This window comes from Stenella coeruleoalba, assembly GCF_951394435.1.
Source record: "Stenella coeruleoalba genome assembly, chromosome: 5".
In the NCBI taxonomy this organism is placed as follows: Eukaryota; Metazoa; Chordata; class Mammalia; order Artiodactyla; family Delphinidae; genus Stenella; species Stenella coeruleoalba.
In genome coordinates, this window is record NC_137150.1 from 36,363,021 (window position 1) to 36,385,772 (window position 22,752).

General features: G+C 38.3%; 1 protein-coding gene across 3 annotated transcripts; it reads right to left on the reverse strand.

Moving 5' to 3' along the window:
* Positions 1–3,345: 3,345 nt before the first annotated feature.
* On the reverse strand, positions 3,346–21,414 carry LOC307186702 (protein C3orf33). 3 transcript variants are annotated; one of them, XM_079922128.1, is made up of 6 exons: positions 21,247–21,414; positions 19,362–19,421; positions 14,806–14,883; positions 11,743–11,890; positions 6,493–6,653; positions 3,346–4,203 (listed from the first exon to the last, which is right to left on the reverse strand). In XM_079922128.1, exons 1-6 carry the CDS (start codon positions 21,358–21,360, stop codon positions 3,802–3,804), a joined length of 963 nt encoding a protein of 320 aa, XP_079778254.1. In that variant the 5' UTR covers positions 21,361–21,414; the 3' UTR covers positions 3,346–3,801. The 3 variants fall into 3 exon arrangements, with proteins under 3 accessions (XP_079778254.1, XP_079778255.1, XP_079778256.1); XM_079922130.1 differs by having other exon boundaries at positions 4,093–5,356; XM_079922129.1 differs by lacking the exon at positions 14,806–14,883.
* Between the last annotated feature and the right edge of the window lie 1,338 nt (positions 21,415–22,752).

Genomic DNA, 22,752 nt, shown 5'->3' on the forward strand with positions numbered 1-22,752 from the left:
TCCATGGCATATACCCAGACAAAACTATTACAATTCGAAAAGATACATGCACCCCAATGTTCACTGCAGCACTATTTACAAAAGCCAAGACATGGAAACAACCTAAATGTCCATTGACAGATGAATGGATAAATAAGATGTGGTACATATATACACAATGGAATACTACTCAGCCATAAAAAAGAATGAAATAATGCCACATGCAGCAACATGGGTGGACCTAGAGATTATCACACTAAGTGAAGTCAGACAGAGAAAGACAAATATCATATGGTATCACTTATATGTAGAATCTGAAGAAGAAGAAAAAAGACATACAAATGATGCTAGAGAAATCCAGAAGAGGATACAACTCTTGGCACACCACTGCCTGCCTGCTTCAGACGTAGTTCACTCTCCTAAAGCAGGTTTTGCAAGTATACCAGCTTGGTATGAGGTACTGACTGGGATCTTTACCATGCTCGGAGTTACCAGATATGAGAGACAGCAAAACTGTTGGGATCAGTGGCCCTCATTTTTCTTTGACTCCAGTTTTTAAAAGATGGCATTTCAGGCAGCAGATTCCCCAGGCTTTCCCAGGGGTGGGAAAGGTCAAGCCAATTTAGAAGGTTCCATGACCAGGAGATATAAGAGGTCTTGGAGTAAGGAGGAGTTGGGCAGTTAATTTGTCAGGCAGCAACCATCCCTGCCCTCTCCTATTTACATAGGGGAGAAAGACTTGACATTAGCACTGCACTCTCCTTTCTACAAGACTGAAGGTGCCAAGTATCCTGTTTCCACTAAGTTTGGAAATAGTGATTATCTCTTTCCTGACATTTACTAAGCCACTGGACCTCATTTTCCTAAGGAGAAAGAAGCATGATAAAAAGTGGGAAGCAAAAGAGGAAATGCCTGGTGGTCAGTTTGTGACTACAGGAGTTTCCTATAAGTTGGGCTGACATCATAGAAAGTGGCAGGAATGATCAGGCTTGCTAGTACACTCCCCAACATACACAGTGAGTGGAGTAACTAAGCCCAGTCACCTACCACAAGCAAACTCAAGTGTCCTTCCCATCCCAGATGATGAGAATCCAGCAGTCAAAGGCTGTGGACTAGACTGCTTTGGGAGTCAAGCAGGTGGGGAAAGAAGAGTTAAGAATCTCCCAAGCCTGAGGACTATGATAGCGAGCCTATGGAGCCCTCACTGAACAGTAATTGTCCCATGTGCTAGAGAAGAGCCAGTATTTGTCCATCTGTCTCATGGATGGAACTAACAGAAACACCAACACAACAAACAGAAAGCAACATGTAAGGAGCCCTTAGTTGTCTGTTTTCTTCCTTTGGATGTGGCTGGAATATGCTTTTAGCTGCCAGTAATGACAGTGCTGAATGATATACGTATGGGCATAGTTTTCACTCTTCTCCCAAGTTTTGTTCACCATTAATTATGATAAAGCTGGTATTGCTGTCAACATGGCATATATAAGAAGTATGATTGAAAAATGAAAAACAAATAAAACCCCAAAAAGGAAATGTGGTTCTAAGACAAAATAGATTTGAAAGGGCCATAAAAATTCAACCTTTTAGAAATACAATAAGAACTAAACTCATTTGATAGAAATATATTTAAAAAGTAAAGGGTTCTAAATACCCAAGATACCAAAAAGAAAAAAGGTCAAGGAGAAAACGGTGGTCATAGACCCTGTTACTTTGAAGATAAGAGACTAAGAAGTAGTAAATCCTCTATTTGAAAAAGGTAAAGAACCTGGGCTTTAGTCAAAAATTCAGCCTAAAAGGCCTTTTCCACTTTTTTCAGATGGCCCTGTTATAACCAGCTCCAGTGACAAAGATCTAGCCTCTCTGTAATTATCTAGTTCACCTTGCCCTTGGACCATCAAACAAACTGGTCTAATCAGGGTTCCCTACTATGTCTTCAAGGGAAAGATTAGACCAGGTCACCTAGTCCCCAGAAAGACCTGCACCAGCCCCACATTCACACAGCTTAACTGGAAAGACAAAAATGCACTGGCAGAGCTGGTAGAGGCCATCAGTGATAACTGTGATGAGATCTGACATCATTCGGAGGCAAACTGAGAAAAAAAAAAAAGGCTCAAGAGCTTGCCACAAAACTAGTTTAACATCCTTAAATAAAAATCTTGTTAAAATCTCTAAATAAAAATAAAACATCCTCTTAAAACAAAACAAAAAGCTATTGAGGCACTAGACCCAGGGAATAGAAACTACCACATAACTTCCTATCCTACCCCAAAGATGATGAAATAAAGTCACACACACAAAAAGTATCTTTGGAAGATTTGAGACCTCACTAAAAATTAATGTTGTTTAATTAGAAAATGTTGAGAAATCTACTTTGCAATGTTTTAAATAGGAAAGCAACAGTTTCCTGTTTTAATCAGGTAGCAGCAGTAAACTTTTCATTCTATATTACTGATTCTGACAGGAGTCAACTATTTAGACCAGATGATACCTCTGACTTTGGTCAGTGTCACAAATCATTAAGAAAAACTTCTGGAGGGTCTTCCCTGATGGTCCAGTGGTAAAGAATCTGCCTTCCAATGCAGGGGACACAGGTTCGATCCCTGGTCAGGGAACTAAGATCCCAAATGCTGCAGGGGAACTAAGCTCACACGCCACAACTACTGACCCCACGCACCTCAACTAGAGAGAAGCCTGCACACTGCAAGAAAGAGCCCGTGTGCTGCAACTAAGACCCGACACAGCCATAAATAAATAAATAAATAAATAAAATAATTATAAAAAAAGAAAAACTTCTGGAGACATTGTGGGTGGATTATTGCTGGTGTTGTGAAAAAAGCTTATACTGTCAGGAGGATTTTGCAGCAAGTATGTGTGTATATCACATCCTCAAACCAACTAAAACTGGCTTTAAAAATAAAGAAATTTACTATCTTGCGTCGTAAGAAATTGGGAAGCAAGAGGGTTCAAGCCCTTAGGGTCTCGACAATGTCAGAAGGCATCCCTATTCTTTTTATCCTGTGTGCTGCCATCCTCGGCTCATTCATGATTTTGTCCTCAGGATTATCCCCCTCATCTAACAACAGGTAGAAATAAGCCACTCTTTTTTTTTTTTTTTTTGCCGTACGCGGGCCTCTCACTGTTATGGCCTCTCCCGTTGCGGAGCACAGGCTCCGGACGCGCAGGCTCAGCGGCCATGGCTCACGGGCCCAGCCGCTCCGCGGCATGTGGGATCTTCCCGGACCGGGGCACGAACACGTGTCCCCTGCATCATCAGGCGGACTCTCAACCACTGAGCCACCAGGGAAGCCCATGTCACTCTTTACTAGTAGAAAATGGTCTAAGTGACCTTCTCTTGTAGCTCTGCCTCAAATTCACAAGCAGTTATAAAGTAGTGGAGAGAAAAGAGCAGCCTCAGACATGATGCATAAAGAGTCCCTTTATTATAAGTAATCAAAAGTAAACAAATACTCTCTTTAAACAAAAGTTAAATACGGCTGCCCAAAATGACTAAAATAATACAATGGCCAATAGTTAAACTCTCTCTTCATATATTATCACTACATGTATATCGCCCTCAACCTGATAACTTTTTACAGAGCGTTTCATTTTTCCTAAAAGGATATTACATTAATCACAATTTATTTAAATTATTCTGATATTACATTTATAAGAATCATCTCTTAAATATTTAAATACATTAGAATGCAACTTTGATCATTTGGGGAAATTTCCCATTTCAACTCAATGAAAAATATTCATTATATTTATCCATTATATTTTATTCTTTTGGGAGTAAGTCACCTCCAGATCTCTTGGAATATTTCATCCTTTTCTACGAAAGTGTATGCGACTCAGAAGTTCTCTGAACTTCAGTATTAAGGAGTAGTTATTCATGTTTTCTTTCCATGTTTCATAAGTCCTTCTAAATTTGTCATAATAACTTTCTTTTTTCAAGTTGAAATCTGATCCAATTTTTTTTAAATAACTGTCTTTTTTCCATATTTCTCTCCAGGAGCCTTTGAATTTTTCCAAATAACTTTCTTTTTCAGATTCTTCCTTCCATATTCCTTCTCCTTTTTTTAAGGCTATTAATTCAGCTTTAAGTAAGTTTCTGTGAATTCTCCAATAGATTTTAGAATCATAATTTAGCCCTTTAACGAGAACAGTTTTGCCAAGGCCTCTTCTCAAAATTTCTTCATTCAGACTCACACTAAAATATCTACCCTTGAATAAAAAAATAACACAAGCCAATTATTTAATAAAGTTACTAGCATACCTGTAACACTTCATTTACTTTACAATCAGTCATTCTGCAACTTGAGTCCTCCAAATAAAAGTCAAAAATATAAATGCAAAAGGGTCCTTAAGAGCTTAAAACAGTTAATGCTAAATCCAAGAATTTCATTACTAGAAGAGACCATTGCTCAAAGACAATTCACTCTTTTATAACATATAGTTCTCCACAGGCTCACTGGTCTCCTACCCAAAAATGTGCAGAAGTAATAAAGCACGAAAAGGGTTTTTTGGTTTTATTGTTGTTGTTTGGAGGGGAAATGGAGCACACACCAGATAGGTAAAATGACAGGAGGCCATAGCAAAAGAGAAACCAAAGAAAAGTAACGAAACTAAAAAGTAGACAAATGCAAAATGAAATGAATCATCACTGAACTGTTAATTTAGGTTCAGAAGTCCAGTGTTTGAGGAAGGCACTGGCATTGTAAATACATTTTTAAAAGATGTCCCATAAAATAATGAACATAAAAATAGTCCTGGCCCTTGAATCTTCACCCTTCAGGAAATTTCATTCATACCTCACTGCCTAATGAAACCAGATAAATGGGATTTTTTTTTTTCTCGCTAATTTACAGTGTAAAGGAGATCCTGCTTAGCTATTTCCATAGTCCTTGTGGGATTTTAACTTAACAAGGTTAATTTTAACAAAGTATTAGTAATTTTATAGCTTCATTAGACAAGTAATTCACAGTTAAATTTTTTTAATGTGAAAACTAAAAATTTAAAGTAGGAAACATTTTCTAAGACTATATAAAGGAATAAAGTAACCTTTTGTTCCTTTAAATGCAGTAACTTTTGGTACATGATGATAAGCGGCTAAGAAATACAGTTTTAAAGGGATTATCATATTTGTCTCAATGTTTTAAATTTAATGAGCTGAACCAAAATAAAAATAATTAAAATTCAACCTCACACTACAGTAAAATTCAACAGAAGTAAATTACCGAAATTGCATAAAACATAATTTGGTCACCTTCTAGGAAAGAGTATAAGGTAAAGACAGATAAGGTAAAGTGTGGGCTCAGAAGCCAGGAAGAGCTGGGCTTGAATACCGGTTCTTCTACTTGGTTACCCGGAGTCCCCCCTGTAAAAGGGAATAAAATGATTCCATAGCGGGGTTTTGAGGATAAATAATATATACTCCTCAACTGAAAACAGAAGTTAATATTTTCGTAAGGCCTTTGGGATCTTTTATATACTTCTGTATTATCAACTTAGTCAAGTGTAAGATGCTTCAACCAATCAGTATTGGATAATTCTTATTTTGAAAGAACTGAATGTGATCTGGACATGCAAAAATTAATGGATTTCACTAGGTGTTCTCTTAATAATTCACAAAGCTTTAATAATTAAAATAGTTATAATTCTAATCATTTTAATGTGATTTATTTTTCTCTTCAGATTATTCTTGTTTGTTACATAATAAGGAACTTTAAAAGTAAGAAAAATTACCCTAATCCTGTTATAATAACATTTCAACTATTTTATTTTTCCATGTTCTTTTTTCAGTAATCGTCCACCAAAAGAAATTTGGAAGAAGGCACATCGAAGGACTCAAGACAGTGACAGGGCAACAGTAATGAAGCTCTCAGGCATCCGCAGTTACAGAATGGCTAATGGCCAGTCATAAAGGTAAGGAAACTCTGAGGCAATGTCTTCAGATGACTGACTACTGATCATGAATAGTATTTAAATAGGCTCAATTTAAATATGCCCAGTAGTATTAAATATGCTCAATGTTTTTAGAGTTCAAAGACTTATATGTTAAGGCATACCTATCTACAAGGTATTGGACCAGAATGAGCAATATTTACCTTCAGAAAACACCCTTGCTCTTTGCAATTTTCAGTTGACAAGTCGCACTCAACAAGTGGTTTATAATAACAAGTGTGATATAATGTCCATAAATAAATGTATAAGATACTCCTTAAACTGGCAATGTCCAGAGTCAATAATAATTCGAAGTTTTTTAACTTTTTTAAAATTTTCTATTTTTTTCTATAATAAACATATAAACACAATTTTTTCTATAATAAACAAATTTTATAGCAAAATTTATATATGAAACATCTAGTTCTCTATACATAATCACTGTGAGTCATACTTTAAAAAGACAAAAAAATTCAGTCTCATTATATATTCAAGGCTCTGATTAATGATGAGTTTATGTATTAAATAATAAGAATAAAATATTGCTAGTTATTTCTTCACACTACTTACCTTATTCACTAAAAGGTAGCAAAAGAGTGCTGAATTCTCCTTTCCAAGAAGTTGGAACCATACTACTTGGGAAGGTTTTAGCTCTTTTTGTAACCACACCTTCCCAGTTTCAGTGAGTTCTACTCCAGCCAACTTAACCAGCAAAGCACCACACGGCTCTTCTAAAAGGGTTAGGTAGAAGAGAGTTTTAGCTTTAATACCACGTTGCAAAAGCAAATTCCAAAGTCATTTGGGCTCCAAAAAACAACTGGATATATTATGTTTATTTATAAATACCCAGACTATCTAGATATAGATCCATTCATTTCTATAGTCAACCTGTCTTTTAAAACAATACAAGTATGTAACAGATGGAAATTTCAAAAACTCATTTCAGTAAGATCCAGAACAGGATGTGGGGTTTAACCAATTTACCTTTTTAAAAAAAATCTGCCAGATTTGGGCTTCCCTGGTGGCGCAGTGGTTGGGAGTCCGCCTGCCGACGCAGGGGACGCGGGTTCGTGCCCCGGTCTGGGAAGATCCCACGTGCCGCGTAGCGGCTGGGCCCGTGGGACGTGGCCGCTGGGCCTGCGCGTCCGGAGCCTGTGCTCCGCGGCGGGAGAGCCCACAGCAGTGAGAGGCCCGCGTACCGCAAAAAAAAAAAAAAAAAAAAAAAAAATCTGCCAGATTTATTTCTCTGCACACATACACGTAATGCTACAAGATATGTCGTTCAATAATATAAGCTCCTACGACCAATAGGACTGTATAAACTGCGTTTTCACTTAATGTACTGAGGATATTTTCCCATCTCAATAAATATTGATTAATATCAACATTATTTTTTTTAATATACATTTTACAAAACTGACTTCCAGACAGGATTTTATCAATTTATTACCCAAGTAACATAGTGATAAGAAAGTCTGGGCAAACTCTTGATAAAATTTTAACCAATTAAACTTTAATAACAGGATTTTATTGCAGAAAAAGTTTATAACTTTCCATAAAGGATAATGGCTGACAAAAAAAAATCTTAATGACTTTTTTTTGAAAGAAATTATACATTTAACATATGTTAAACTCTTATACAAGTAGCTGAAAGTATAAAGTTAAGTTCATTTAATTACTAGGGAAAAAGTAATACTTGAGTTCAGGAAGATATCCTAGAAGTTTGCCACAATATTATTTGATGATAGAAAAACATTTTCTTTAGGGCATGGGTTCTTGAAACCTGTCCTAGAGTTTCAGTTAGATAAGTATCAAAAGGTGTAAGTAGGATTATGTCCTTAGAAAAATCTGTGGCACAGTAAATACACAAATTAGATTAAGGCAGAACATATAATAAAGACTAGATGAATTTAAATCATTGGTACGTAATGAGTTAAGGGAAGCTTGAAGATTCTGCGGTCTCTCTTCAATCCTTTAATGCTGCCATCAACACCAGCTGTCTTCCAATAAAACATCCTCTAGTCTTTAAGGCCAAAATTTTGGGGACCAAAAACATGAATCTAAGTCAACACTATCAACCTGAAGTGTTAATGTCCTAATTCTTCACTTCACAAAAGGTCATTGGGATTCCTTTAAAATTAGCAATTCCCCATTAAGCATTTAAAATATGATGCGGCCAATAAAAATTTAAAAATAAATCTTCCAAGAACTAATCTACTGAATAAGGTTAGTTATATACATCATATATTTTTGCCCAAACAGTTGAGATTTTTTTGAAAAAGGAGATGCAACTTTTAATGCTTATGATGTCTAATTTTAGCTTTATGTGAATCCCTCTATCTTACCAGCTCTTCAACAAATCTTTTATGCACATATTTTAAAAAAGCCTAATTCATACTGTATTGGATGACACAGATGATGCCAAAGGTTATAAGGGGACAGCAACATGGGCTCCAGTGGAAGAGCCCAAGAGCAGGACTTGGGTTTTGCAGAATGAACAGAGAGGCAGGAGGAGGAAGAGGAAGTGAGTATGTCAAGTAAGGGAAAGACCATGGGAACCTGGAAAAAACGGCAGACGTAAGATGAATATGGAAGCAAATCACCACTAAGGAGTTTGCTATATTTCTGTTCCATCAGATGGGTGGGAAACTTCATAACTAAATATTCTTAAGGTTTTTATAAAGATAGTACATGATAGAAAAACAACTGATTTATACCCTCAATTTAGAAAACATTATAAGTGAATTCATGACTGGACAATTTCACGAGACAGGAGTATCACATACGTCAAAAAGATTATTTTTTACCATCCCCGGATAGAAGAAGCTTTGAGTAATATCCTCATTAGACTGCAGGTTTTGTGACTACTATAGGATCACATCCATTGTTTGCCACTATATACTGAGACTGTGACAAAACAGCAGGCATTCAGTAAACATTTATTGAAGAAATGAAGTGTCCTAAGAGTTCCGCTTCATAAAAATTTTCAGCTCTGTGTGTGTTTGCCTCCTCATCATACACACCAAAGATAAGAGCATGGAAGGAAGGGATATTACAGAATAGTCATGAGGAAGGAGTCTTGGAAATATTATAATTCTCTTCTTTGATGGTGGTGGAAACCATAAGCCAAAACTAGAAATAGAACACAAGCTCTCCATGCCAATACACATTCTACTACACCACACAGACTCTACTCTGATGTAGTTTTCTGAGCTAAATCTTTTTGGTTAGAATGGCCTTAACTTGGGGAGCCTAAATCCTAGCCTTCCTTACAATAAAATCAAAAGTCCATCCCTGGGACCTCCCTGGTGGCGCCGTGGTTAAGAATCCTCCTGCCAATGCAGGGGACACGGGTTCGATCCCTGGCCCAGGAAGATCCCACATGCTGCAGAGCAACTAAGCCCATGCACCACAACTACTGAGCCTGCGCACCACAACTACTGAAGCCCGCACTCCCCAGAGCCCACGTGCTGCAACTATTGAGCCCATGCACCACAGCTACTGAAGCCCACATGCTCTAGGGCCAACGTGCCACAACTTCTGAGCCCATGTGCTGCAACTACTGAAGCCTGCGCACCTCGAGCCTGTGCTCCGCAACAAGAGAAGCCACCGCAATGAGAAGCCCGCGTACCGCAATGAAGAGTAGCCCCTGTGTGCAGCAACAAAGACCAACGCAGCCAAAAAAATAAATTAATTAAAAAAATTAAAAAAAATAAAAGTCCATCTCTATCTTACAGGCCAGGTAGTAAAAATAGTGAAAGGAACATAAGGAGCTTTCAATTAACAGCTATTTTTAAATGAAAAAGATTATGCTGTAACATCTTATTATATCAGTCAAAATAGTGCTTGGAAAGCAACCTTCTAGTTCTACAACCATTTTATAAGTAAACAGGTTTAACAAATGAAAATGCAAAATGATCTCTTTAACATCAACAATTTATGTCAGTTACAAAAAGTATTAACACTACCGTTACATTTGTACTGGTTATCATCTGTTGGGACGAATAAGACATGTCTGTTTCTTTAACTTTTGCATCTGTATACATAAAGTTGTGGACTGGGTAGCAGAAAATCTGTTTTCTACCTTTGATTTCATCAACTGTTAGGTAGATGGCTTCATACATGGCCTTTAACTTCTATAGAAAATATTTAAATAAGTGGGGGAGAAAAGTAAGTTTCCTTTCAGCTCTAAAATTTTGATTGTTTGTACCAACTTGATAAACATTTTTATTTGATGTGAAACCCATTAATAACAATATGTGTATATGGCAATTAGAGTGCTGTGGCATTGCTCGACTTCTGGGGCAGATTCCCACTGAATACCATCCCTGAAGTTGTGCGATGTACAGCCTGGACAATCACAAGTGATGACCTTGCTGTCTAAGCACTAAAGAATCATCACTATTTCAGACAGGAGAGATTTAAATTATTGTAGCATTATTACAACAACTGAGAAGGTAGAGGACTTATGAAGTATAAACCATGCTTAGAGCTGAAATGGCCATTAAATGGCCATTAAATGGCCAAATAAACATCTCAGGTATCTTTCTTTAGGGAAAAATACTGTTTGATTTGTTAAAGAAGTCAATCATTTCAGGTATGTCTGGGGAAAAAAAATTAATCTTATTCCTTTGCAGCCCTATCTAATTGAACAGAGTGATATTCATTCATCTGAGGCTAAAGAAATAAGAATCCCTTTCTTCAAAACAGTAAAATAATATTAAGAAGATCTTTAAATATAACTCAGTTAATTCATTTGACAAATTTTGCCAAGTCTCTGCTGGCTAACAATTATTTTTCTAGGGACTGTGAATAATGAGATAGATAAGAAAAGTTCCCTGCCCACCAGGGGCTCACAGTTTAATAGAAGAATATAAACCTAGATATATAATTACAGGAAAATGTGTTTCAGTACTTTAATTGCAGTGTGTATAAATTGCTTGGGGGACAGGAAAGAAAGAGGCTAATTCTGCTTGGGAGTTAAGGAGAGCTTCACAGAAGAGCTGACATTTGAGCTAGATCCTAAAGAATCCACAGGAGCCAAGTCACTCTGGGCAAAGAACTATGCCCAGGGCATGAGAACACATGGAAGCACCAGGCATGTCTGTGTGGCTGGGGGCTTTGCCATGAAGCAGGGAGAAATGGGAATTGCAGCAGCAAAGTTATGGACTCTGCCCAGCTCTCCAGCCTCCTTTGGTGTCTCTTGTCCCCTTCTTCCCTATGCCCTGGCCAGACGAGCCTTCACGTGCTTACCAAAAGAGCCAACTCATCCCCACACATATTCTTCCTAGCCAGCCCCCTCCCATTCTTCGGGTATCTGATTAAATAGCAACTCCTCAGTGAGGCCTTCTCTGACTACTATATATGTAAGTTCGCCCTTCATACAACCTCCTATAATTCTCATCCTATACCCTGACCCTCTTCTTCAGCGCTCTCAGGACAATTTTTCATTTGTCTGTTGCCCATCTTCCACCTGTACTATAAGCTCCAAGGGGTAGAGTGGTCTTGTTTATTTCACTCCCCACGTACGGCTAGCATAGGACCTAGAACATAACATGTGCTCAATATTTGTGGAATAAATGCTTGAATGCCTGAATGAACCACTGAGTGGTTGAATGAGAAAAGGAGGGAAGGAAGAAAAGAAATCTAGAGCCAAATTAAATAGTTCTTGTATGTAAGTCAAGAATTTGGACTTTCCCTCATAGACAATGGAAAGTTACTAAAAATTAAAATGACTTTTTTTTGCTATTTTTAAAATAACTTCTAATAAAGGAACATTAAAATAGTTATTTAGTGTTATTATTTTTGCACCTTACTTACTTCTCCATGAAGATATAATAGGTAAAGTAATGGGAATATGTTCAATCTCTAAACCATTCTCGGTTATTCGGCGTAGTCGTCCTCGTAGTTTAACATTCCTTCTTATAAATTCTACTGGAATATCTGAAGGACTTGTGAATTTTGATGTCTGTTGATTTACAAGGAGAAAAATATAACATTTTACTACCATTTTCATATTAAAATTAAGCATGTCAAATTCTCTAAACATTTTAAAGAAGATATAACCACTGGAAATTTTTAATTTGGTTCTTAATTTTATATTAAAATTTTAATAAGATTTAACACAAAGTGTTTATGGGAACATTATTTAGAAATATTTAGTCATTATTTTACTATTTCAAGCTACTCTATAGAGAACATTAAACAGACTCCTAATTTCTAAAAGCCTACATCCTCAAAATATGACACAATCCATCAAAAAGCAGTGAGTCTAAACATGGTACCACACAAATCTGGCTAAAGAGTCACTATCCTACACTATAGATGTACCATCTATTCATGCAGGTACTGCTGGGAGAACCTAACCAAAACTGAGGCAAGTTAAATTTGACTACTAATCAACAAGGTTTTTTCCCTTGTTTTTTATCTCATAGGAGAAAAAGGCCCCTCCCAAAAGGCCAACATTAGGAATTTATTTAAATACCTAACACCTTGGAGTTAGTCAACATTTTATACCTGTGTCTTCCATATTAACAGTACTATAGAGATAACCTTAACTCATAATCATGGCTGGGTGAGAACCTCATACAGGCAGAAGGATAGTAAGATAGATACTATCTTACTTCCTAAGATAGTGAAGTTGGTCTAAACATTAAAAAAAATTTTTTTCAAACAAGAAAAATATTGTAGCAGACAAATCCAGAATGTGGAACGTTAAAAATGGGATAAATGACTTGGTTACTCTAACAAATCAATGGCGTAAAGGGGAAAAAATGGGGGTGGGGTTCTAGACTGTTATAAAATAAATGAGTCATAAGAGATATAACAAACAAACGCAATATATGGACCATTTGAATCCTGATTCGAACAGATCATCTATTGAAAAAAGACACCACTGAGACAATCGAGGAACTCTTAATATGGTCTGGGTATTAGATGATGCTAAGGGGTTATTAATTATCTTAGATGTGATAACGTTCTAGGACAGACGGACACTGTGAGTCTCCTGATGCGGCACAACAGGAAGCAGTATACACCGTCACCTTCTTGTTCACACTAAATCTACCAAGGAAACACAAATCTAGACTGTGGGACATTCTCTAAGACAAGTGGCTTGGGCTCTTCAAAAATGGCAGTGTCATGACAGACAAAAATTAAACATAAAGTGGGATAAAAGTCTAGATTAAAGGAGACTAAAGAGACATGACAACTAAATACAGTGTGTGATCCTGGGCTGAACCTTAGACTGGGGAAAAAACAGCTACAAAGGATATTTTCAGAAGATAAATATGAATATGAACTGGATTTTAGATATTACTGCAAAAATATTAAATTTATTAGCTGTGATATTAATGTGACTATGTAGGAAACTATCCCTGCTCTTAGGAAGTACACTATTAAGTCCTTATGGGACAAGTTCCATCATGTCTGCAACTTGCTTTCAAATGGTTTCACTGAGGGAGAGAGAGAAAGCACAACCATGGCAAAAATGTTAACAACTGGTGAATCTAGATAAAAAGGAGGTGACTGCTTTTTCTGGGGAAAACACTGTGAGGAAAAAGATTCTGAAGGTATGCATTGTCAGCATTCATTCAAGAATGTGGAATATGCAGAACATAAACAAAAGGGAAGAGAAATCCTAAATCAAACACACATGAAAAGTTTGAGTGAGTCACCTGACAGAAGTTGTCTATGAAAAGTTTATGGGAAAGACACAGAAATGTGGGCTAAACATCCACATAGATGGCTCCCAATATGGTTCTGTGACATCCCTAGGGTAGCACTGATGAGTTAATGTCAATGGGAGGGGAACTCTAGGAGTAAGCCACAGGGCTCTGACCTGGATCCTCTCCTGTTTAATACACTCACCAGTGACTTGAATGAGAGCGTAAGGATCGAACATCAGCAGGTCTGATGCTTGGAAGGGCATGAATACTAAGTCGGAGTTAGTATTTTAAAAGATCCTGACAGGGCTTCCCTGGTGGCGCAGTGGTTGAGAGTCCGCCTGCCGATGCAGGGGACATGGGTTTGTGCCCTGGTCCGGGAAGATCCCACATGCCGCTGAGCGGCTGGGCCCGTGAGCCATGGCCGCTGAGCCTGCGCATCTGGAGCCTGTGCTCTGCAACAGGAGAGGCCACAACAGGGAGAGGCCCGCGTACCGCAAAAAAAAAAAAAAAAAAAAAAAGATCCTGACAATTAGAATGAATGGCTACAACATAAAAGTCTGCCCCTGTATCCTCCCAAACTAAAGGATAGAAGAGAATAAAGCAGCATATATGGAAAAGATTTACAGGTTTTAGTTAATTGTGAACTCAAGATGAGTGAAAATGTGACAAGGCTGCCAAAAACAAAAAGTGCAAACTCCCTCTCCTCTTTGCCCAGCCCCCCCACAACTCCCCTCTGCAAAGTTCCACCCAAAGCAACATTATTAGAAGCAGGATCCAGAACAAGAGAGGTGAGGGAGCGAATACTCTAAATCAGGCTCTAAGTGGAATCTATCTGGCTGTTCTGGGTGTCATATTTCATAAAAGACTTCATCGAACTGGAACAAAGCCAGAAGAGGAGAAAAAAGATGGGAAAGAGCCTGGAAACTACATCACCTGAGAAAACCAAGAGTATTTTGCCCAAGGAAGCAAGACTTAGAAGGAGTAGAGAGGGACATTAAAGATGTCTTCAACTACTACAGGTCCATCCTTTAAATTCTGAGGTGTTTTCATTAAAGGATACACATAAAAGGGCAAAAGTGTGCCCTGATGTTTGGAGTTTTGGAAGTTATTAAGGAGCTAGGGGAGGAAATGGAAAAACGTAGAACCCAATGTTCTACTTTCACGAAGCTCACAGTCTATGTGAAGAACCTCTAAAGGCAGATCCCACTGCATCTACCTCATGATGGGAGGAATCCAATAATCCCTCAACAGCCAAAAGTTCAGTGCAGCATTTCTGTGACACAGAACGCATCATCTGGAAGAGGAAAAGACAATATGCATAAAACCAGAATACAACTATAGAGCTACACATGAATACGTTTAATATAAAGTGTAAGTGCTAAAAGGGTCAAAATGGAAAGGATAGGAACACCTGAGGAAGACATCTTTCAACAAAAAAATCCTGAGTTTGTGATAAACACAGCCTGCTCTCCGGAGCAGGCAGAAAGATGACCCCACTAACAAGGGTGCTATGCCCAAGCTTCAGAGGGTGAAGGGCAGTCCTAAAGGCAAACAGACAAAAGCTGGAAGCATCGCAGTGAAGAGAAAATAATAAGGGTTTTAAATTCAGGAAGATGTCATATGAAATCCAGTTCTGCCATGTACTAGCCGGATGATCTTGTCAGAGTTATTTCTCTGACCATCCATCTCCTCATCTATAAAAGTTAGGCATAAGAATACCTCTATCACAGAATTATTTTACCTATTAAATGAAATTATATATATAAAGGGCTCAGCACAGTACCAAACTTAATAATCTTTTTTATTTTTTAAATACGAAATTTGGAATTGTCAATCTGTAACTGAAAGAATATGAGAAACTGATAAACTCTCAAAGGGAAGAAGAAGGAGAGAAAACCAGCAACCCAAAAAGAAAGCTGGAGAGGAATTATCAAGGCTCCTTGTGGCAAGATATCAATGCAACATCCATTCCCAAACCCATTCTCCCTTGCCAACATGCTCTGTATGGGGTGGAAAAGCCAAACGGCCACTTGCCCAGCCTACTTTCCCCAGCTAAAGGTGGCCATGTGATAAAAGGATGTGAGCAAAGGTCTACAGAGGGCTTCCAGGAACATTTTTGCTTTTTGCACAAAAGGAAAAGATGCGGCTTGCACCTTCCTTCCTTTTTCCTCTCCTCCTGCCTTGAGCAGCCTGCTATAGCAGCCATCTGTGCCATGAGGAAAGGCAAGGAAAATCAGACAGACCTAAATTCTATGTTACTGAGTCGGGGAAGCAATGCTAGCAGCCTCTAACCTCCAAACTTCTTGTGACATGAGAAAAATCAGCTTTTTAATTGGTTAAGCCACTGTTGATTGGGGTTTCTCTTATTTCTAGCTAAACATCTCCAACTGTTCTATAACAGAGTTTTTTATCTCCTAATGTTCCAATGTTCTTTTTCTCTTCCTTAGTCTGCTCTTCTCATCACTATTATCAAAAACCATAAAATCTAAGAAAAAGACACCAAACTTAAGTCTAAAATAAATAACGTCATAACTATATATATATATATATATATATATATATATATATATCATTGAATAACTTGCATAAGTCAATGACGTACCTAACATAAGCAGGATTAGGACATGAAAGTCAATGAGAAAAAAAAAAAAGAATTAAAGTCAGTGAGAATAAAAGTGAACATAATAAACAGTAACACACTCTGCTTTTTTTTTTTTTTGCGGTACGCGGGCCTCACTGTTGTGGCCTCTCTCGTTGCGAAGCACAGGCTCCGGACGCGCAGGCCCAGCGGCCACGTCCCATGGGCCCAGCCGCTCCGCGGTATGTGGGATCTTCCTGGACCAGGGCACGAACCCATGTCCCCTGCACCGGCAGGCGGACTCTCAACCACTGCGCCACCAGGGAAGTCCGTCACACGCTACTTTTAATATTACCAAAGTGAAGTACTGAACTATATACTAAAAATAACGAAAAACTTACAATGATCTCTAATTGATTCATGTGTTTTTTTAAGGGCTAATAAGAGAAATGATCCCTCAGCACTATTTTCCCCTTAACTCTTAATCAGATAATTTAATATTTTGGCAATTTTGGAAACTTCAAAATACAGATATGTCATGGAATGTAGAGATATAAGAAAATGAAAAAAGTAGAACGAAAAGAACTAAAGTTTCAAAAGCTCCATTCTAGAAGAATATACATAGGCTAAAAATGAATGACTTACAAAATCATGGAGGTGTTATAAGAAAGAGCCTATTAAATATAAGGTTAAAAATGAGCTCAGGCCCCCCCACCCCAAAAAAGACAGCCCCTTCAATAAATGGTGCTGGGAAAACCGGACAGCTACATGTCAAAGAGTGAAACTGGACTACACTCCATGCACAAAAATAAATTCAAAATGGATTAAAGACTTAAACGTAAGGCCTGAAACCATAAACCTTCTAGAATAAAACACAGGCAGTATGCTCTTTGCCATCAGTCTTATTAGTACTTTTTTGGATATGCCTCCTCAGGCAAAGGAAACAAAAGTGAAAATAAACAAATCGGACATCAAACTAAAAAGCTTTTGCACAGTGAAGGAAACTGTCAACAAAACAAATAGGCAGCTTACTGAATTCGAGAAGATATTTACAAGTGATATATCCAATAAGAGCTTAATTTCCAAAATATACACAGAAGTTATACAATTCAGCATCAAAAAAACAAACAACCCAATTAAAATATGGGCAGAAGACCTAAAGATATATTTTTCCAAAGAAGGTATACAGATGGTCAACAGGCACACGAAAAGATGCTCTACATCACTAATCATCAGGGAAATGCAAATCAAAACCACAATGAGATATCACCTCACACTTGTCCGAATGGCTATTATCATAAAGACAACAAATAACAAGTGTTGGTGAGGATGTGGAGAAAAGGGAACCCTTGTGAACTGTTGGTGGGAATATAAATTGGTTTTGCCACTATGCAGAACAGTATGGAGGTTACTCAAAAAATTAAAAATACAACTACCATATAATTGGGCAATTCCACTCCTGGGTATTTGTCCAAAGAAAACAAAAACACTGATTTGAAAAGATATATGTACTCACATGTTCACTGCAGCATCATTTACAGTGGCCAAGATATGGAAGCAACCTAAATGCCTATCGATAGATGAATGGATAAAGAAGATGTGGTATGTATATATACAATGGAATATTACTCAGCCATAAAAAGAATGGAATCTTGCCACTTGCAACAACATGGATGGATCTAGAGGGTATTATGCTAAATGAATAAGTCAGACAGAGAAAGACAAATACTGTATGATTTCACTTATACGTGGACTCTGAAACATAAATGAACAAATGCAACAAAACAGAAACACAGTCATACATACAGAGAACAAACAGGTGGTTGCCAGAGGGGAAGGGAGTGAGGGAAGGAAAGAAATAGGTAAGGGAGATAGGACTAGGAGATAAACTTCTAGTTACAAAATAAATGAGTCACAGGTATGACGTGTACAGCATGGGGAATTTAGTCAGTAATTATGCAATATCTTTGTATGGTGACATGGTAACTAGACTCGTGGTGATCATTTTGAAATGTATTGAAATATCAAATCACTACATTGTGTAACAGGAAGTAACCCAGTGTTGTAGGTCAATTTTACTTCAAAAACAAACTCATAGAAAAAGATCAGATTTGTGGTTAGGAGAGGTGGGTAACTTGGAAGGTACAAACTTCTAGTTATAAGATAAACAAATACTAGGGATGTAATGTTCAACATGATTAATATAATGAACACTGCTGTAAGTTATCTATGAAAGTGGTTGAGAGGAAATTCTAAGACTTCTCATCACAAGGAAAAAAAATTTTTTTCTATTTATTTAATTTTATACCTATATGAGATGATGGATGTTCACTAAATTTACTGTGGTGATCATTTCATGAGGTATGTAAGTCAAATCATTATGCTGTACATCTTAAACTTATACTTTCACTGTATGTCAATTACCTCTCAGTTTAAAAAGATGAGTGCAAGGCACTAAAACAAAAAGAAGGGAAAAGAGACAGAAGTTTTGAAATTGGTGTCTGGGTGAAAAGGCAACAGTTGGAAAAGATATAGTATGATAAAGTAATGAGGTGTAGTCAATGATAATACAAAACAATATAGAGATAAGTGTAGGAAATAAATATATATAGAAGCAATATATCCATCACAGTTGGATGACACATGACACTGACACTGAACATGACACTGAAATTACATCCTATGATAACAATAAAGTGTATTAAAAAAATACTTGTAAATCTTGAATTATCAAATGGATTTCCACAATGTCTATTATTAATACATTATTGAAAGGGCAAAAAAATACACTAAATGAAAGCATAAATTATTTAGTTCTAAGGGACATAATTCAACGGCGATTTAAATTTAATACCACCATAGGAAACACTTTTGACTGTTTTCAACATCTGAAATGCAAATTTAGTGGTTACACCATTCTAGCAAATTAAATCCTTTTCAGATTCCTTTTTAAGCAGGAAGAAAAATGATTATGGAAATACAGGCTGTGCAATTACTTTCCATAAAATCCTGTGGATGTGTTACTTTTAAACCAACATCTTAAAATATGTTCATTGTTCTAAAATACTATTTAAAAGCTTCTAATATGAATAACAAAATGATACACTGCTTGAGATATCATCTTTCTCGTTTGAAGTGAGAAAAATTAACTGTCTGGTGCTTATCATAATGTCTTCTTCATTTTTTCAACTTACCAGTCGAACACTTCTTAGAAGTAACATTACTCCAGCTATGGCCATTACGGTGCTGATGTTCTGCAAAAAGAGATTTAATGATTAATCCTAATTATTATTCACAATAGTGAAAGTACTAATTAGAAGGCAGAAAAAAAAATCCTCTCTGTACCTAACTGCCCAAATAAGGCATATCCTTCAACTAAAGGTCCACTTCTTCCAAAAAAACTAACTGCCCACCCGCCCATTAATCTTCCCCTTTTTCTCCAACCAAACTGGCACACACAGTAATTATATACATAACATGGTACTGCTCTCTATTGATTGTATTGCTTTAATCATGAGTTCCCTGAATGCATGAATTAGTCTAATACTTACTTCTTCTGCAAGACCCACAGGAACTCCATAACCCTGAGTCTGCAGGCAGAATTTAAGTATCTGGTAGAAAACTTTATCACCAAAACCTTAAAATATAGCACTTGGGAAATACATGTTGCAAACAGTTGGGAAAAACTTAGCGATACCTTTGAAGTGCTTCGTTTAAACTGAAACAGACCTAAAGGAGTTTAATTAATTTAATAAGGATACTGTAATTCCCTCAACAGTGGTAATCTAACATGCTTTCCTTCAATAAATACAACTAAGCATATAAGAGATGAAGTTGAAAATATACACAAGGGTACATTCTGTGATTGGATTATTTGGAATGAACTATCCATGTGCTTGCTAACTTAACACTGTTTCCTCCCCAATACTGATGAGGTTATTTTTTAATTTGTAATAACCAATGCATCTCTTCCTGCTTAACTGGAAGAACCAAGGTCTTGTCAATTAACATATATGTGTGTGCATATTCACATATATATATTGCATTAATGCTACAAATATTTATCTAGCACTTACTAAGTGGTATTTACTACTCTAAGGACTGAGCTGCACTGGTGAGTGAAAACAGACATGGTCCTGGCTCTTGTGCTGCTTGGCTGCAAAGTATTTGCAAAGCTGATGATCCTACTCAATTTCCCAGCAGAATTCAACAAAGTTAATCACTCCATCTGAACACATACTCTTCACTTGGCTTCCAGGACACCTGGTTTTCCTGATTTTCCTCCTCCTCCCTGTCTGTTCCTTCCTAGTCTTTGCTGACATCCTTTTCAGGCCCCAAATTCTAATGTTAGAGAGGCCCCCAGGTCTCAGTTCTAGGGCTTCTTCAGGAGCTTTTCTGACTGGCTCCAAGACGTCATCCAAGCTTTAAATACTACTCAAGGTTTATGCAGCCCATTCCCAAAGTTATATGCCCAGTTCTGATTTCCCTTCAATACATGACTCCTGTCTCCAGTTGCCTAGAACATCTACAGCTACGTTTAGAAGTCTAATGACCATCTTCAAGTTCACTCATCTCCATCTAGAGGTCTCATAGGCATCCTCAAGTTCACACGTGCAAAAAGCTCCCTAGATTTCCCTAACAATTCATTTATCCCAACTCCTCTATATCAGCAATTTCCAACACCATTCACGAAGCAGGCAGCCCCCTTTATTCCTCTCTTTGTTAGAAAGAAAGGAATCACCACAATCCTCTCTTGCCTAGTCGCCGAAAGTGCAGCCTCCCTCCCCCCCGCCCCCGCCCTTTGTTGGAACTCCAATGGCCTCTCACTGCATTAAAGAAATGAACTCCTCCATTCTCCCCAGGCCTATGGAGTTACATGCCCTGCTTTGGTGTCTGCCCGGCCCTTCCCAACCGCCCCCGCGGCCCCGCACACGCTGCCCTGACCGGGCGGCCCCCGAGCTGCTCCCCCGCGGCCTTCCATGCCTCCCCGGCCCGGCGGGTCCGCTGCCCGGGCCTCCCCAGGACGCGTCTCCCTCAGGCCCGCGCCCACCACCTGCCCGGCCGGCGGGTCTGCGGTACCCGGACGAGACGCAGGTGGTCGTCTGCCCATTGCGAGATCCACGCCACCACATTGGGCGCCGCTCGGTCCCGGTCCGGCGGCGGGGTGCCGGTGGCCGCGGGCCTCCCCGCCATGTTCCCAGCCTCCCGCGAGCCAGCGCCGCCTCTTTGACCGGGCGACAGGGGGCGCCGCTCTCCGCGAGAGGGCGAACGTGTTCGCGTTCCTCCGGCTGGAGGGGAAGCCGTCCAAGCGGACCGCCGGGTCCCCTTCTCCGCAGCCTAGGAGTGGCCAGGGGCAGGCCTCCCAACCCATAATGAGATATCTTCACAGTGACCCCAGCATTTATGCAGGGTTTTCCCACAGCGCAGGAGCTCTCTGTGATACGGGGACAGGAGCTGCAGAATTCCTGGCCATGCTGATGGGAGATGATCACTTTCAACTCGCTTAACTCACATCTGTGGGTAGCATGTGCCACACAAGAAAGAAAACTGAAGTAGATCATTCCTTACACCTGCTCCCAAATATAACAAGATGCGTATTTCTTATAGTTGAATTGTTGCTTCCTAAGCCAAATATGCTCTAAATCTTTGAACTGTTAACTGATTAAATGTAGGGAGCTGACATATTCCAAAAATCAATACATGGATATTAACTTATTGCGGTAATCATTTTGCAATATATGCTTATATCAAATCATTATGGTGTACACCTAAAACTAGGAAGTGTTATGTCAATTATATATCAATAAAAAATCAATACAGTTAGTGTATTTTAAAACAAACAAAAATAAGTCACAGTACAGTGCAAATTATATAATATTTATGTAAAAAAAATTGTGTGTCTGAACCATGAAAAGCTGTGCAAGAAACCTGTAACAGGGATTACCCCTGGGAGGAAGGATTTGGGGGTAGGAATGGGAGGGAGGTTTCACTATCTGCCGGCTCTAACAGAACATTTTGCAAAGACAGAAATGTTCTGTATCTGCACTGTCCAGTTTCATAGGTAATAGCCACATGTGGCTATTGTGTGCTTGAGATGTAGCTAGTGCAACTAAGGAATTGAATTTTTAATTTTATTAATTTTGATTAATTTACATCATCACAACTGGCTAGTGGCTACCATATTGGACAGTTTTGTTTTACCGTATGCATATATTCCCTTTAAAAGTCAAAATAGAGTATGCTGTATTCCTAATAACACATATTATAAGGATTGCTTCAAGGAATGTATTGTCTGAGTACTATAGTCAATGCAAAGTAAATACAATAGCTAACACTTAGATCTTGCTTACTATGTGCCAGGCGCTGTCCTAAATACTTTTCATATATTAACACCTTTGATCCTCATAGCAACTTCATGAAGTAGACACTATTATTAATCTCAGTTTTAAAGAGGAAGTATTTACAGAGTGATTAAGCCAGTAGCCAAGGTCACCCAGCCAAAAAGTGGTGAGCTGGGACGTAGTGCTGGGATTCAACTCAGACAATTGGCTCAGTCTGTGCACTTAACAACAAGGACTCCCACAA

What these genes read in the sequence shown, in the direction of transcription:
- LOC307186702 (XM_079922128.1), bottom strand. Translation starts at nt 21,360, where the DNA reads ATGGCGGGGAGGCCCGCGGCCACCGGCACCCCGCCGCCGGACCGGGAC. An exon ending in TATTATATCTTCATGGAGAA is followed by an intron (nt 6,654 to 11,742) that starts GTAAGTAAGGTG and finishes TAACCCTTTTAG; the next exon opens with AAGAGCCGTGTGGTGCTTTG. An exon ending in GCTACCTTTTAGTGAATAAG is followed by an intron (nt 4,204 to 6,492) that starts GTAAGTAGTGTG and finishes TTTTTATTCAAG; the next exon opens with GGTAGATATTTTAGTGTGAG.